Below are 15,776 nucleotides of genomic sequence, written 5' to 3' on the forward strand. Positions count from 1 at the left end.
TGTGGGTCCACGTCTGGGATCTGAACCAGTGAACCTCAGGCCGCCAAAGCAGAGCACGTGAACTTAACCCCTCGGCCACGAGGCCGACCCCACATTCCATTTCTATTCTTTGAGTCTCCCTTTCCCAATTCGTAAAAAAAAGGATGCTAATACCGACCTCACTATGTGGTTGGAAGTCAACGGAATAATACACGCAACGACCTGGCATATAATCGTCCTTAGGCAAATGTTATTTTCTCGGTGTCTAAAAGCATTTTTTAGTCCAATGGCTCCCAGCCCAGGATGCGCCAAGTACCCTAAAGTCTGGTATGAATTTCTCAAACAAATGTTCTTAACAAAACTGTTTTTCCCATTTTTGAGCTTCTTCTGTATGTCAGGTATTTTGCAGGTATTGTCTCTGTTCTCCCCACCATACTTTCCTAAGTGTTATTGCCATCAGTGCTCTGGTGCAGAGAGGTTAGGAATCCATCCACAATCACTCAGCCAGTAAGTTGGCCTGGTCCCAAAGCCCACAGTCATTCTTCCGGCTCTACTCTGATTTCTGAGGATGGGTGTACAATTAATAGATGAAGTGGGGGATTCTGCAACTCCAAAGCTTGAGAATTTCCCTATGCACCCAAGGTCCAGCACGGTGTCTTTCCAAAAGCGCCGTATAGCCACAGCAGGCTCCAGACAGTGCCCCCTGCCCTTCAAGGGACCTCTGTGCCCTCCATGCCTCAGCTCACTCACCCACCTCGGCTGTTGCTGGTCAATTGCAGGTGACCCGTCTCCAACTCCATCTGGCCTGCCCAACACCAGCAGTGCACAGAGCCAGACCTTGGAGCCAGGTGAGCAAATAATCTTTCTGGGGTCTGCGGTCAGCTTTCTGAGATCAAGCAGGTGGTGGCCCGCAGTGATCGGAAAGGGAAACGGACTTTTAGGGTACCAGGGAGGCTCCCTAACTTCAGACAACACTTCTCCTTGCTGACCCAATGCCTGAACCTTTGAGTTCACTTTGAGATCTTAGAACCTCTGTCTTTGAGAGGCCACTGATAAAAAGGCACATACCCGTGGGCCAGATATTTAGTGAGCCTTTTATGGAGATTTGTTGAGAACAAGCCAAGGAACTCTTGGTGGAGGTGGCAGGGTTCCACCAGGTGGGTCCTTAATGAACTCAACTGATAGGTATTAAGGACCTGCTCTGTGCAAAGACGTGGGCCAGCACCGGGGATGCAATCCTGGGCAAAAATAGGCAAGGTTCCCCAAGGAGGGGCTCTGGGGAAGGGGGAACCACCAGCCGCTGAGTCAGCCCATCTTCCACCCCAGCACCACAGTGGTCCTCCAAGGTTCCAGGTCACTGTGGCAGACGCCATGTTGGTATCCTCAGGGGCCTGGGAGGGAAGCGTGGCACCCACAGTACCAAGGAGGGCCTCTGAACCCAGAACTCAGTCCTTCTATCACGCAAGGGTGCCCTGGAGACAAGGGCAAGAGAGGAGGGTGTGTGGGGACTAGACAGGTGGTTCTCTGTCCCCCGAGAACTAACCCATCCTAATCTCTAGTCACCCTCAGCCCCACCTTCTCCTAACGCTAAGGAGAACCAGAGAGTCAGGCCTCATAGGGGGCTCGGAGATGCAGTAGCCCAGCCCCATCTTTCAGACTGGAAGTCTGAGGCCCAGAGCCCGGTAGGGCGGTAGGGTTTGGTCCCAGGTCACGCAGCACGTCGATGGTGGAGCCCCTGGCAGCTACCCGCCCCCACCCCCATCCTCATCCCTGGGGCGTTCAGAGGCCGCATCCACCGAGGGCTCAGCTCAGTCTCGCGCTTCCAGGGGCGCTGCTCCGGGTCCGCCTGGCGAACGGGAGCAGCCGCTGCAGCGGGACGGTGGAGGTGCGGCTCGGGGCGGCCTGGGAGCCCGCGTGCGGGGCGCCCTGGGACCGGCGCGCCGCCGAGGCCGTGTGCCGCGCGCTGGGCTGCGGCCGCCCGGGCGCGACCGTGCAGCCCGCAACGCTCCCCCCGGAGCTGACGCCAGGTCCCGCCGCGGGCAACGCCAGCGGGGCCCCGAACGCCACGCAGGCCCCGGCGCCCGCCGTCCTGTGCAACGGCACCGAGTGGAGGCTCTGCGAGGTGGTGGAGGGAGCGTGCAGCAGCGACGCGAGACCGGCCCAGGTCACCTGCTCAGGTACGAGGGGACCGCCGCGCGCCCGCCCTGCCTGCCACCACCTCCCTCCGCCCCGCCCCCATCTCGGTCTTTCAGCCACTGCCTCTCCCTTCTGTCCCCAGCCCTGGACACTGGACCCAAACTTCACCTTCCGGACTTCCCCTCCGCCCCACCCCCAACACAAACACAGCTGGTTCCCACACTCCGGGACCGCAGTATCTTATCATTTCCAGAGCTGAGCATTTTTTTTTTTTATTTTTTTTTTATTTTTTTTTTAAAGATTTTATTTTTTCCTTTTTCTCCCCAAAGCCCCCCGGTACATAGTTGTGTATTCTTCGTTGTGGGTTCTTCTAGTTGTGGCATGTGGGACGCTGCCTCAGCGTGGTTTGATGAGCAGTGCCATGTCCGCGCCCAGGATTCGAACTAACGAAACACTGGGCCGCCTGCAGCGGAGCGCGCGAACTTAACCACTCGGCCACGGGGCCAGCCCCCAGAGCTGAGCATTTTCTCAGACCTGGCCTCCAGATCCTTACCCCTAGTTGATCTTCAGTTCGCCCACTTGGTCCCCAGCCCGACCCCTTACCCGGGTCTCTAGCCCTTACTTTATTGGTCTCGCCCCGCTCTAGCTTTGCACCTCTATGTCTGTACACGTACTCTCCATGTACGTAACAGGCCGGGTTCCCAGGGTCCCGTGGCGTTGCAGCCCAGCCCCAAGGCCTACTCTTTAAGCCCCGCCCACAAGGTGTCTAGCTCCACCCACTAGTCTGCAGCCTCTCCTACCTAGTCTGCAGCCCCAGAGGATGCCCCAGTCCCATCCTCCAAGTCACTAGCCCCTCCCACCGGCTCCACAGCCCCGCCCATAAGGCATCCAGCCCTGCTTCCGGGTCCAGCTCTGAACAGTCCACCTCCTCTGTCCAGCAGGTGCCCAGCCCGAACAGGGTTCCCCAGTCCTGCCCATTGGGTTACCAGCCCCTCCCACTGGGTTCACAGCCCTGCCCACGACTACCCTGCCCAGACCTGACCACCCTCCCCCCCCCCTTCCTCGCCCTCTTCCCCTTACCCACAAACCCCTTCCTCTCTCACCCCCAGAGAACCCTGAGCTGCGGTTAGTGGACGGTGGCAGCCCGTGTGCAGGCCGCGTGGAGATGCTGGAGGATGGCCAATGGGGTTCGGTGTGCGATGACACGTGGGACCTGGAGGATGCCCACGTGGTGTGCCGGCAACTAAGTTGCGGCTGGGCTATCCAGGCCCTGCCTGGCCTGCACTTCCCCCCTGGCCAAGGACCCATCCACCGGGACCAGGTGAACTGCTCCGGGGCCGAGAGTTACCTGCAGGACTGCCCGGGGCAGCCAGGACACGGCTACTGTGGCCACAAGGAGGATGCTGGCGTGGTGTGCTCAGGTCAGTGGGCTACCCTGCTGGAGCCCATCCTCCAGCAACGTTCACTGTAGGCCTGCTGGGCACCAGGCCTGGAGGCAGTGCTGGAGTGATGGTCCCTGCCCATGCAAGGGCGTCGTCCAGGAGGGAAGACGAGACCCAGACAGACAAGATCCAGGCAGAGAGCAATCAATGCCCTAAGACAGGAAGCTGGGTGGAGTAGAGAGGCAGCAGGCAATCCCCAGCCGGAGGGATAAGCTGCCCACCCTCCGGAGTAGGTGACATTGGAGATGAGGCTCTTCCTCAGTAGGGGTTGGTCACCTGGTTCAGAGCAGTAAGGGGAGATGGAGGCAAGAGGCCCCTGAGGAGGCTGCTCAAAGGCCAGGGAAGCCAGGAAGCTCCAGTCCAGCCAGTTCTTCTCTTTCATGTGCACGGGAATCGGGGCAGGGGGGAGACTTGTTAAATATAATTCTGATTCAGTGCCTCTGGGACAGGGCTCAAGCTTCTGAATTTCTGACAAGTTCCCGGGTGACACTGATTTTGCTGGTCCGCGGACCACACTTTGAGTAGCAAGGATGTAGAGTATGGCAGCAGAGTCGGCCAGAGCAGACGGGGCAGATGAGAGGGGGATGCAGATGCGAGAGGGAGAGTACACAAGAGCTGGAGACCTATTGGCTGTGGGGCGTTTGCCTTTGTGGGTCTGTGCCGGTGGGGATTTGGGCCCAAAGGATCCTGACCTGACTCTGCACCGCCCCCCTCCCCCGCAGAGCACCAGTCCTGGCGCCTGACCGGGGGCACTGACTCCTGCGAGGGGCAGGTGGAGGTCCACTTCCGCGGGGTCTGGAACACAGTGTGTGACAGTGAGTGGTACTCAGAGGAGGCCACAGTGCTCTGCCGGGCCTTGGGCTGTGGGACCGCGGCGGCCAGAGTGCCCAAGGGGCTGCCTCACTCGCTGTCGGGCAGGATGTACTACTCGTGCGAGGGCACGGAGCCCACCCTCTCCGACTGTTTCTGGCGGTTCAACAACTCCAACCTCTGCAGGCAGTCGCAGGCAGCCAGGGTCCTCTGCTCAGGTATCCCCGTGCCGCGCCCCACCCCCTGCAATTTGGACCAGGAATTCCACCTGAATCCATAGCCTAAGAACTTGCAGCCCAAGGACCACAGCTTGGACTAGATCGGGAATGGCAAATACTGGCATTCGAGAGCCCATTGCCCCTACTATGCTAATAAGTCAGGACATCCTTCTCCACAGATCCCCGACTCAGCCCCAGAGGCACGAATCGAATATTTATTAAGGCATTATTATATGCTAAGCAGTAGGTCTCTGTTAACTGGAAGGGGCTCAGGAGATGAAACCAACTTGCCATCCCAGGGCCAATCATCATAGCAAAAATAATGTTGAGACACTAATAATACCAGCGACGGGGTCTGGAGCCCTGATAGTGCGCCAGGCCTTGTCAAGCCCTCGGTGTGTCATTTCAGCGAAGCCTCACATCCATTCTGTGAACTGGGTTCTACCGTATTTCACCAAATCTAAGATGGCATTGCTGTATCCACCATTATTCCCATATCAAGGACAAAAGTGTTGCCAAAATTAACTCTTGACGTGTCATCCATTATAGTGATGGATGCCATTGCCCCGATTTCAGCGGTGCTCAAATGGGAGAAAGCCAGCGCATTAGAATTAACGTGGTGCTGGCATCCCTGTGGGGTTCAGACACGTGGCTGTGAATTCCGGCTCTGCCGTTTGCCGGCAGCGGGCTTCAGTCTGGACAATATGCGGATGCTGATTCTAGCCGCTTCACGGGGTGGCTAGGAAATCAGATACTTTCCACCGAGGGACTTTGTAAGCTCCATCCCCTACCTGTCAAATGGTTATGATTAATGGTGATAATATCGGCTTCCCACCCCCTGAGGCTGCTGTGAAGAGTAAACCCAAGACTGAATGGAAAAGGGATTCACGGTCTGCGGCAGATTGTACAGAAGGAAGGGACAATGCTTTTACCAGCCCCTTATTCCAACCAAAGTACCCTTCCCAGCATTTAATCCATGAACTCCTCCTTATTTTGGGGGTGGGAGGGCAGATTGCCTTAGCCGTGGGCCCCCATGGGAACACCCTCCTCCCCCCGGTTCCAGGTCATTTGTCTGTCTTGTTCAGTTTCTGGCACGAGGCCAGGCACACAGTAGGTGCTTGGTCATACATGCCAAGTGAGTGAGCACTGCTTTCTGACAGGTTCCCGGAGTTTGCTCAATCTGTCCTCTTCTGAGGCCCCTACGAGTGTTCAGCCGCTCACTGTAGGTGAGTGTCACTGGGGGTGCGGTTTCTCAGAGGGGCAGGTACGTGCGTGTGTGCCTGTGTGCCTGAAAGGGACCTGTTGGTATGTCCCCCATCTCCCTCCTCCAGCCGACTCTCTTACTTCCCCCGCCCTCTCTGGGCACTTTGCGTGCCTCCCGCCTCCCCTCTTTCCATGTCATCTCCACAGCTCCCTGAATCCTAACACTTCGTGGACAGGAGTCCGCTCCTCACTCTCCTGTGGTCTCCTGTAGGGCAGGAGGATAGAGCTGGCAAGAGCTAGAGCTGGTCGGACTCCAGCCAGGTGGTGGGGATGCCGAGGGTAACAGCCCGTGGGTTTATAATGTTCAGACACTGGCTCAGAGCTTCCCAGTCATTATTTCCCACCCCGTAATCCTCCCGTAGCCCCATGGGGGAGGTCTCGTTACAACCTTCACATAGGGGAAGGAGTTCTGGCTAAAGGGTGAAGTGGCAGCCCGTGGGGGTTGGCCAGAATTCGCACCCAAGGCTTGGAACTCCAGATCCGTGCTCGGTCTTTCGGCCGGCTGGGTGTAGGTCGGCCAGCTTCAGTGCAGACTCCTGGGGCTCCGGTCCCAGCTGTGCCCCTCCCCAGCTGTGTAATGTTGGGCTATTCTTAACCTCTCTGAGCCTCAATCCCTTGACTATAAAAGATAAAAACTCTCTCCTGGCGTTGCTGTGTGTCTCCAGTGAATTAATTTTTATAAAATATTTTGTAAGAATAACTGGTGCCCAGGGGCCGGCCCGGTGGAGCAGCAGTTAAGCGCGCATGTTCCGCTTCTGCGGCCTGGGGTTCGCCAGTTCGGATCCCAGGTGCAGACATGGCACCGCTTGGCAAGCCATGCTGTGGTAGGCATCCCATATATAAAGTAGGGGAAGATGGGTACGGATGTTAGCTCAGGGCCAGTCTTCTTCAGCAAAAAGAGGAGGATCGGCGGCAGTTAGCTCAGGGCTAATCTTCCTCAAAAAAAAAAAAAAGAATAACTGATGCCCAGACAGTGCTTACTAGTGTACTGGATCATTTAGTCCAGACGTAGAGCCTCTTAGCAGCCCTGGGACACCCACAGGGGCCAGCCCAGATTCATGGGTCCCCCCTTAGCCCCCAGAGCCCAGCCTCCCCATTGCATGGCTTCCTTCTGCTAAAGCCAGTTCCCACTCTGGCCCCGATCTCCCAGGGGGAGCAGACACTGCCCCCAGCCAGGGGGTCAGTTCGACCTCATCCCCCAGCGCCTGGTGGTGGTGAAGCTACCCTTCATCCAGCCCTGTGGTCTGCACACCCAGGCCTTATGCCCTGATCGGGAGGTGTTTCCTGTGTCTCTAAGGTTGAGGGCTCCAAGCTCTTGCCCCATCACAGCCTCTTTCCATTCTCCTGCTGTGGGTTCTTTTAAGCAGGGGTGAGGCCTGAGAGGCAGGGGCAGGCAGGAAGTCACACCAGAGCTGCAGAGCTGGGAGGTGCGGAATCGCAGCCCTTACCCCTGCCCTCAGAGTGCACGTCTGGTAGGAAGGATGCGTCTGGGGCCCAGAAAGGAGAGCTAGCTCTCCTGAAGGTCTGTTCGCTGCCAGGGGTGGCGCAGAGTCACCTTCTCTGGGAAGCCAGCCTTGGTCTTCATAGAGAATTAGGCGCCCCTCGTAGGGCCTCATGCCCCCCAGGTCACTGTCCCTACCTCCATCACAGCAGGCATGTCACCATATTGGATTGAGTTGACTCCATCTCCGCACTAGACAGAGACCCTCAAGATGTGTGATGCTGTTGTTGTGTTTGTTTCCCCAGGGCCTAGTGTCTGGCACACAGTGGGCACTCAATAATTGTTGAGCAGAGAGAGATCCCTGTGGGCTGGTGGCCCGGAGAAAGTTTCATTCAGTCAATTAATCATTCAATATGCATTTCTTAAACATCTACTGTATACCAGGCAAAGGAAGGGACGGGGAGGAAAGGTCCAAAAGGGAAGTGAGTCAGCTGCAGAGAGGATGGAGAGGAGAGAACAAGGGCAAGGAGAAGTCTATGTCCATTCCTCGTTCTCCCTGATTTGGGGTTCTTGCTTCCAGAATCTTCTGTGATGATGAACACAGAGGACTGGGAATCTCGGGAGCTAATGCTCCTCATCCTCTGCATCGTTCTGGGAGTTCTCCTTCTTGGCTCATTCATCACCATAGCCTTCATCTTCTTGAAAGTTAAAGGAAAATATGGTAGGTGCAGAGTTCTGGGAGCCACGGGGAAGGCCCAGGGATGGGAAAAAGCAGGCCCTGAGGTGTGGCCCTCCCAGGGGGACCCGAGCAAGCATGGCAGTAATCCAGCTGTGGCCAGCCAGCCCTGGCTCTGGGGAGTACCTCCCGATGGGAAGGATTTTCCCAGCATGCCCAGCAGAAGTGGTCCATGGGAGGACCAGTCTATTGTGTGTATGTTTGGGAAGGGGGTTGAGGAGGGAGATGTCTCAATGGGAAAAGTACCAGGTAGACCGGGAGAGGGCAAAAAATGCCTTGTAGAATCTCTGCGTCTCCTCCCTCAGCCCTCCCCGTTATGGCGAACCATGAGCATCTACCCACCACCACCCCAGCCGGGATCAATAGTTATCAAGATGTCCCCATCACCATCTCCACCAAAGAAGGTAGGACATCACCCATCCCGGGGGTGGGGAGGGCTGGGGAGGACACTCAGGTGATATTTTCTCGAGGTGATGGGGCTTGTTTAAGTCAAAGGACGGCCCCCGCTGGAGATGAGATTGGCCACTCCACAACCACTCGTGGCTGTGGGACCTTGAGCATGTCAGGTCTCAGTCTGGGCCTTGATGACCGTCCAGTGCATCATTCTAGGCCTCTAGGCCTTCGAGTTCTGGACCCATACAGGCCCAGGGCATTGTGGATCTTGGCTGTCACTGGGAAGCCCCACTCTGCTAATTGGCCAGTAGGTTTGTGGCACCATCTGCTCTTTCAACGACGTGCTCCTCGGACCCCCTGCCGAGCCCCTTCAAGACTTTCCTGGAACATAATTTTATTTCATATTTTCTGAAAGAAAAAAATTGGATCAGTCCATCATCTTTTATGACATACGGATTTACACCTCTTGAAAGTCTTGTAAAGGAGTTCAGGTTTAATCATGGTGCACGATGAATATATTAAATCACCTTTATTTGAAAGCGTTCAATGACACAAAAACCAATACAGAGCAGCCAAATATTATAAATATTCTCTGCGCACCGTATCCATCTAGCTGAGAAGAGAATATGAATGCAGAACCTGGTGCAAGTTAGGCACAGAGCATTCACTCACTGAGTTGATGGCCTAGAGGTTCAGAGCCACGTGGCCTGCTCCTCTGGGCAAGGTGAAAAACCTCTTTGTGCCTCAGTTTCCTCAGCTGTAAAGTGGGTATAACAACGTACCTCTTCACAGAGCTGTTAGGAAAATTAAATGAGATAATATTTATAAACGTTAGACTAGTGCCTGGCATGTAGTTTAACACACACTGTGTGAGTGTATGTTAAATAAATAAATGTTATTTAATTCCCCATGTTGGAGATAGGTCGGGGGAGCTTGGAAAACCCAGGCCAGATGGCCTTGTACGGGATGGGCTGCCTGGCGCTCTTCCTGCCACTGTCTGCGGTCCCCGCCATCCATGCACTCTGCCGTCTCTCTCTGCGCCTCTCTGCCCACCTCTTTGCCATGTGCCCCACTCTGTTCTCTCCCCAGTTCCCAATCTGCCCGTCCAGGTCCAGAACCCGCCCCCCGAGGACTCGGACTCCAGCTTGGACTCAGACTATGAACCCTATGACTTCAGCGCCCAGCCTCCCGTGGCCCTGACTACCTTCTACAGTGAGTGCTTGGGCCCGGGCTCCCAAGGGCCCCCCCTGCCCGGACCTGGGAGAGGAGGTGGAAGTCCCCTCGTTATTACCCGCTAGATTGACTGTAAATGGTCCTCACTGAAGTTTTCAACGTGCTTTGCCACCCTGGAGACATCTCGATGTCTCGAGGCAATTCCACACCGACCTTCTCTCCCATGTTCATCTCTGGCCGCTTAGTGTTTTAAGACCAGTTCTCGACATCCACCTAAAGATGGCTGGGTCTGTGTAAGACACAAGGGAGTCCAGGCGGGAGACACAGATGGCTTCCCGCATACTCACGCCCCTTCTGTGTCCCCTGCTGCCCCATCAACCTCACCATCCCCCCCGCCCCTCTACTGTGAGCCCTGCTTGCTCCTCTTAGCCCGCTTTTCCAGCTCTTCTCTGCCCGCTGGGGATGGGAGGAGGAAAGACAGTGCTTAAGGCAGGGCCCATGCAATGCCGGGGTGGGGGTGGGTGAGAGTGCAAAATCCCACACCTATCGTGGAATCCCCTGGGAGCTTCTCCAAAATTCCTGAGTCCCACGTGGGACCCACCATATAAGTTAGAATTTGGCTGCGTGTGACAGAGACCCCCAAATGACAGTGTCCTGAGAAGCCGGAGGGGGTCCAGGCTCCTTCTTCCTTGCTGCTCTGCAGTGCCTGAGATGCTGCCCTCATCGAACGGCTCACTCCCACGTGCACATCCTAGTTGGCGGGAAGGGAAGGGAAGGGAAGGGAAGGAAAGGAAAGGGGCATGTGCTTTACTCTCCAAGGCAGGATGCGGGAGGTGCTCACCCGGCTCCCACTCCCGTTCTGCCAACCAGAACTTATGCCCACTAGCTGCCCGAGAACCAGGGAGATAAAGCCTCTGTCCTGGGTAGCCGTGTGTTCCGATAAAGGCCGGAGGGTCTTCTACGACGGGAGGGGAGAGTGCATGTCAGGGCCAGCTAGCCATCTCTGCCCCGCCTGCTGAATCAGGGCCTCTGGGTGGGACACTGATGACTCCACTTCTTCTGGTCCACGGACCAGCATGTGGGAGCCACCGGGATGAGGGGTCCTTAGAACCTGGGATTCTGAGCCTAGGCGTGGAAGATGCAGGACAGAGAGTCCAACATCCTACGACATTGAGACTCAGTCAGTGGCACCAGGGTCGACAGCCCTGCCTCCAAGATTTCAGACACTCAAGCCCCTAAGACCCTATGAATCGACATCTCTCTGATTCTGAAATGAGGGTCCCACACAGCCTGGGACGCAGATTCAGACCCTCTGGCTTCGGCTCTGGGAAGGCTGCTCGAAGGGGCAGTGTCAGCCCTTTTTCTGCCCAGGAGAGAAGCCAGGATGCTCCATATTTCCTTAAGAAGCAGGAGGGGCAGCTGGGGGCCGTGGGGGCAGGACACTAGGCTCTCTGGCCAGAAGCAGCCTGTCCCCATGCTGGTTTCAGATTGCAGTTCAGGGCCTGCATGGACCAGGATGGGGGCCTGGGATCTGATGGGACAGTCTAAGCCCGCAGTCTCCCTGGGGCTGTCCTCCTGCCCTGTTCAGCCTCACCTCAGGGGCACCCTCCCGAGCCCCGAGGCACGCCAGCCCCTCCTCCAGGCTCCCAGGACAAGGAGGTTGACCTTTCACCCCTCCCCATCTAGACTCCCAGCGGCACCGGCCCACAGATGAGGAGATCCAGCAGAGCAGGTTCCAGATGCCCCCCTTGGAGGAAGGTGAGCCGGGCTGGGGGTGAGGGGGGTGCCAGCCCTGCCTCCAGACTTCACCGCCCAGCTCACCTTGAAAAGCACCGACAGCAACCTCCCTCCTGGCTTTGACAGTTCCTGTTGGCAGTAAATTCTCTCTCGAGTCTAACTGAAAGCCCTCTTGCTTCATTGCTTCCTCCGACCTCACTGTTCTCCCTTTCTTGGCCCAGGACTTGAAGAGATGCATGCCTCCCAGGTCCCCCCTGCCAACCCTGGACACTGCATCGCTGACGCCCCCTCCCTGGGCCCTCAGCACCACCCGAGGACCAAGAGCGGGTCCAGCACATCCTCCGGGGAGGGCTACTGCAATAACCCCAGCGGCAGGCTGCCTCTATGGAACCCTCAGGCATTTTCTGCAGAGAAGACACCCTTCCTGGAGCCGCCCCCCAACTTGGAGCTGGCGGGCTCCCAGACTACTTTTTCGGGTGAGTTGGGCCCAGGAGGATTCTATGTGTCCCCAAAGTTCCCATCCTGTGGCCGGTCTGGCTGGAGGAAGCATAAAGCTGGGAGCCCTGAACCGGGCTGAGTTCAGGATTCTAGTCTCAGCCATTTGCTATGTGACCTTTAATGAGTCTCCTCCCCTCTCTGGGCCTTCATTTCCTCATTGGTCAAGCTAGGGACTTAACTCTGCTGGGTCATGAGGGCCTCCCAGCTCTAGCGGTGGGTGAACCGGCTGTCTCCTGGCAGAGGGTGATCAGCTCTGGGGTTTCAGCAGGGCGCTCGGCGGATGACAGCTCCAGCACCTCCTCCGGGGAGTGGTACCAGAACTTCCAGCCGCCGCCCCAGCCCCCTCCCGAGGAGCAGTTGGAGTATCCAGGTGCCCGTGGCTGGGGATGGGGTCTGGGGGTGGGGGACAGAGAGGGACTGGGAAGTGGATGCGTGGGGGAGCTCTGGATCCACTGGATCCGTCACCAAGGGGAAAAGAAGAGAGATAAAGAGATTTTGTATTTTAGCAAATAAGAATATGAGGAGGCAGGGAAAATGGATGTGGATGGGATGGAGAGGGATTCAAAGAGGATGCTTAGAGAGGAAGTGAGCTCCCCATTAGTGGAGGCATTCAAGCAGAGCAGCCAGATGGCCCCTTGGGGGAGATTGTGGTAGCAGAGGAGCCCCCAGCCCTCGCTTGTCCATCGTGTTCCGTGGCAGCAGCGTGGGGATGGCAGCCCTGAATTAGACAGGGGGCTCTTCCCTCTGGGCTGGCATCCTAGCCAGGGAGATGGTAGTGAGCCAGGTGATAAGATGGTTTCACACAGCATCACGGGGTGGGGGGCCCCAGACCCACTCAGTCGGTCCCCTGGGGCAGCAGGGGCGATGACTGGGCCTGTCACTGACCTGAGCCTCCCGGCCGCACAGCTCCCCCCAGTCCCCAGTCTGAATCCACCAGCGAAGACTACGATGACATCGGAGCAGCCTAGACGGGGCCCAGCGAGGCAGCGGGGAGCTCCTTCCCACTGGACTGCACCTCTCCCACTCCCTTCTCCCACCCCATCCTCCCAGACGCCCCCCAGGGGCTGAGAGGCCTCCCCCGGAGAGAGGAAGCTCCACACGCTGTATGACCTCAGCCTCCATCCGTCAGACAGAACCTCCTGGCCCAGCCTCTGACCCCTGCCCCGCACAGCAGCCCCGAGGTGGAGGGGGCTGCCTCGGAGAAGGAGTGAGCTCCCTGTCTCAGGGACGAACAAGCCGAGTCTGGGCCACTTCTCAGCAGGCTGCAAGGAGGAATCAGACTGGATGACCCCCGCGGCCCTTCTGACCCTCCCTCGGGCGTCTGGTGCTTTGATTCCCTGAGACTCAGAGAGCTCAGGGCCCAGAGGTACCACGAGGGGCAGAAATGCCCTGTGCTGCCAGTGCTGCCCGGGAGGCCCCGCCTGCAGAGACTGATGCTGCTTTCGCTCTGACGGGGATGCTGGGGCTGAGAGTGGCCCACCAGCCGACCCCGGCTCTGCTCAGGTTGGTAACCACACCTGGACAGGGAGTCCAGCCTCCCCAGGCACAGCCAGCCGACAGTGGGAGGGATGCTGCCCCTCCCCACCACCAAGGGCCTGGGGCCCGAGGCCAGCCTCACCTCTAGAGACCCTCGGAGCCCACCAGGGGCACAGCCCTGTTCTGCAGAGACTGCCCCTGGACCGCAGATCCTTATTCTGAGCTTCCTACGGTTTGCAAAGATTGTCCCATCCAGGCCCCTCACAGACCCAGAATGGGGTCCAGTCCCTGTCGCGGCAGAAGCACAGCGATGTCTGCAGGAGGGGCCCAGAGTCTCCACTAGGCTCCGAGGCCCCATCCGCCTGCTTGGGTCCGTGGGAGCCTCCCAGCCAAACGCGTGAAGATGCCATGTTGTACCTGGAGGCGGAAACCTGTCCGGGCCGCCTCCAGAGAGAGGCCCAGGGCTCAGGGCCAGCTTCCGGTGTCCTGTTCTCAGCATCCGGGGATTAAACTAATTGCTGAATGAGACCAGGCGTGGAGTGATGAGTCCTTGAACCCGCAGAGCCCAGGCTGCGCGTGTGTGCATGTGCGTGAGTGTCTGTGTGTGTGTTGGGGGGGGTGTGCATCTATCCATCGAGGTGGAATGGTTTGGGGAAACTGGAAAACCTACTGTGGTCTGGCACTGGGAAAATGCTGGGGATGCAGAGACAAGAAGATGCAGGCCTGCCCTCCTGGAGGAGGTGGACGCCAAGACAGATGCAGTGAGCTGAGCGCACACGGGCCGGGGTTCTGCACTGACTGAGTCCGACCTGGGTCTCCAGAAGCTTCCGGGGCAGGGTGATTCCAGGCGATCTTACGCTCAGAGCTGCCCGGCAAAAGAATTGACCCCAGGCCCAGGAGGAGTAGGAGATGAGGCTGGCGGATGTGGACGGGACTCATCCACAGGCTGGCACGTTGTCCAGCCGCAGTGGCCAGTGCCCGGCCATGCCAGGTCTCCTGGCCTGGGAGTCAGGTTTCCTTTCAGCTGTGAGTCCTGCCCCACGGGGCTGAGCAGGGCCTGCTTTCTGTTCACCTGTCCCAGAAAAAGCTGGCACTCCCCAGGGGCAACCGTCACAGGATGTGGTTGCCGCTATGATGGGGCCCCCTCCTCGGGGCCCTCTGAACCCTCCCAGCCCATGGGGGATTCCTAGGGGAGGAGCCAGCGCTGGAGTAGGTGGGGACAGACTCCCAGGGCAGTTTGTGAAAGCCTTTTTAGTCAGACAGCCTAGATTCGAATCCCGGCTCTACCCCATCCTGGCTGTGCGGCCTCCCGCAAGCTGCTCAACGTCTCTGAGCCTTTGACGTAAAGTTTGTCTGTAAAGTGCACAAGGCAGTAGAGGCATCACATAGGTGGTAGCAAAGGTTAGAGGCTTGGCCATAAATGTCCCGTCTCATTGGTAGATTGACCCATAGAGGTGAGAGATCTCCTTAAAAGGAGAAAGGAGAGGAACAGAGAAAACAGCAGTTCATGGGGTCTTGGGGCTGGAGGAGGTGTGGAGAACGTCTTGTCCGTCCCACTTTCATTTTACAGATGAGGGCGCTGAGGCCTGGAGGGGAAAGGACTGGTTCAAGGTCACTCAGAGAGTTAGCCAAGTCACAATCCGCCCCCCTCCCCCTGGGGCTCGGACAGGGAGATGGTGACATCCTCTGAGCTGTTCCTCCTTTCTCTCCAGAGCCACTTCCCGCATCCATGGCCCCTCCCCCAGGGGACTTTCTGAGGGCTGGTGTCCAGAACCACAAGCCCCTTGTCTGAGCAGAGAAGGCCTCCTGGGGAGGGCATGCCTGAGATGGGTCGTAAAGGATGAGTAGGAGTTGGCTATGGGAGTGGAGAGGGAAGGGCATTGCACATTGATGGAAAGGCATGAGCAAAGACAGTAAGAAACTGATGGCTCAAGAGGTAAAGGGGGGTCCAGCCTGAGAAGAGAAGAGGCTGAGGACAGTCGATGCCCACACCAACTCTGTTTCATAGGTGGGAAAACTGAGGCCCAGAGAGATTAAGGAAAACGCCCAAGTCACACAGCTAAAAATGGACAGCACTGGGATTTCAATATGCACCGTCTAGCTTCAGATTCTGAGTGTTCACCACAGTGCTTCCAAGGGAAACCCGTTCCTGTCCCTGTGCCCACTGGAGCCACACTGCTGGACACGGCCAGAGCCCCAGCTCAGCCCTGAGATCTGGAGACACCAGCCTGTCTGTCCACCCACAGCACAGGCACCTGCTGGGTGCTGGGTGCTCGGCTCAGGGATGGAGAAGAACTCATTGCCTGGGCACTGTGTGCAGCCAGGCTCGATGGTGGCCCTGGGGCACAGAGAGGCATGAAACCCGGCCCTTCCCTTGGGCAGTTTAAAGTCTCTGGGGGAGACACAGAGACCAGTAACTGCAGTATATCACCATGGATGGGGAGCAGGCTGGCGGTGGTGACGACAATGGTGGG

The 15,776-nt window shown here is 57.6% G+C and overlaps 1 protein-coding gene across 6 annotated transcripts in view; it reads left to right on the plus strand.

Annotated features, from left to right (window-relative positions):
- CD6 (CD6 molecule) overlaps positions 1-13,830 on the plus strand; it is a 41,917-nt gene extending 28,087 nt beyond the window's left edge. The window contains exons 2-13 of one of the 6 annotated variants that reach the window (XM_044750202.2): positions 759-827; positions 1,806-2,156; positions 3,225-3,536; positions 4,280-4,585; positions 5,746-5,811; positions 7,870-8,010; positions 8,331-8,429; positions 9,508-9,630; positions 11,278-11,349; positions 11,550-11,804; positions 12,092-12,196; positions 12,733-13,830. In XM_044750202.2, coding sequence (XP_044606137.1) covers positions 759-827; positions 1,806-2,156; positions 3,225-3,536; positions 4,280-4,585; positions 5,746-5,811; positions 7,870-8,010; positions 8,331-8,429; positions 9,508-9,630; positions 11,278-11,349; positions 11,550-11,804; positions 12,092-12,196; positions 12,733-12,794 — 1,961 coding nt within the window. In that variant the 3' untranslated portion in view covers positions 12,795-13,830. The remainder of the gene's footprint in view (positions 1-758; positions 828-1,805; positions 2,157-3,224; positions 3,537-4,279; positions 4,586-5,745; positions 5,812-7,869; positions 8,011-8,330; positions 8,430-9,507; positions 9,631-11,277; positions 11,350-11,549; positions 11,805-12,091; positions 12,197-12,732) is intronic. The other 5 variants (XM_044750203.2, XM_044750204.2, XM_070487915.1 and 2 more) reach the window with 5 other exon arrangements.
- The last annotated feature ends 1,946 nt before the right edge of the window (positions 13,831-15,776 follow it).

Source organism: Equus asinus, chromosome 17 (genome assembly GCF_041296235.1).
Source record: "Equus asinus isolate D_3611 breed Donkey chromosome 17, EquAss-T2T_v2, whole genome shotgun sequence".
NCBI lineage: Eukaryota > Metazoa > Chordata > Mammalia > Perissodactyla > Equidae > Equus > Equus asinus.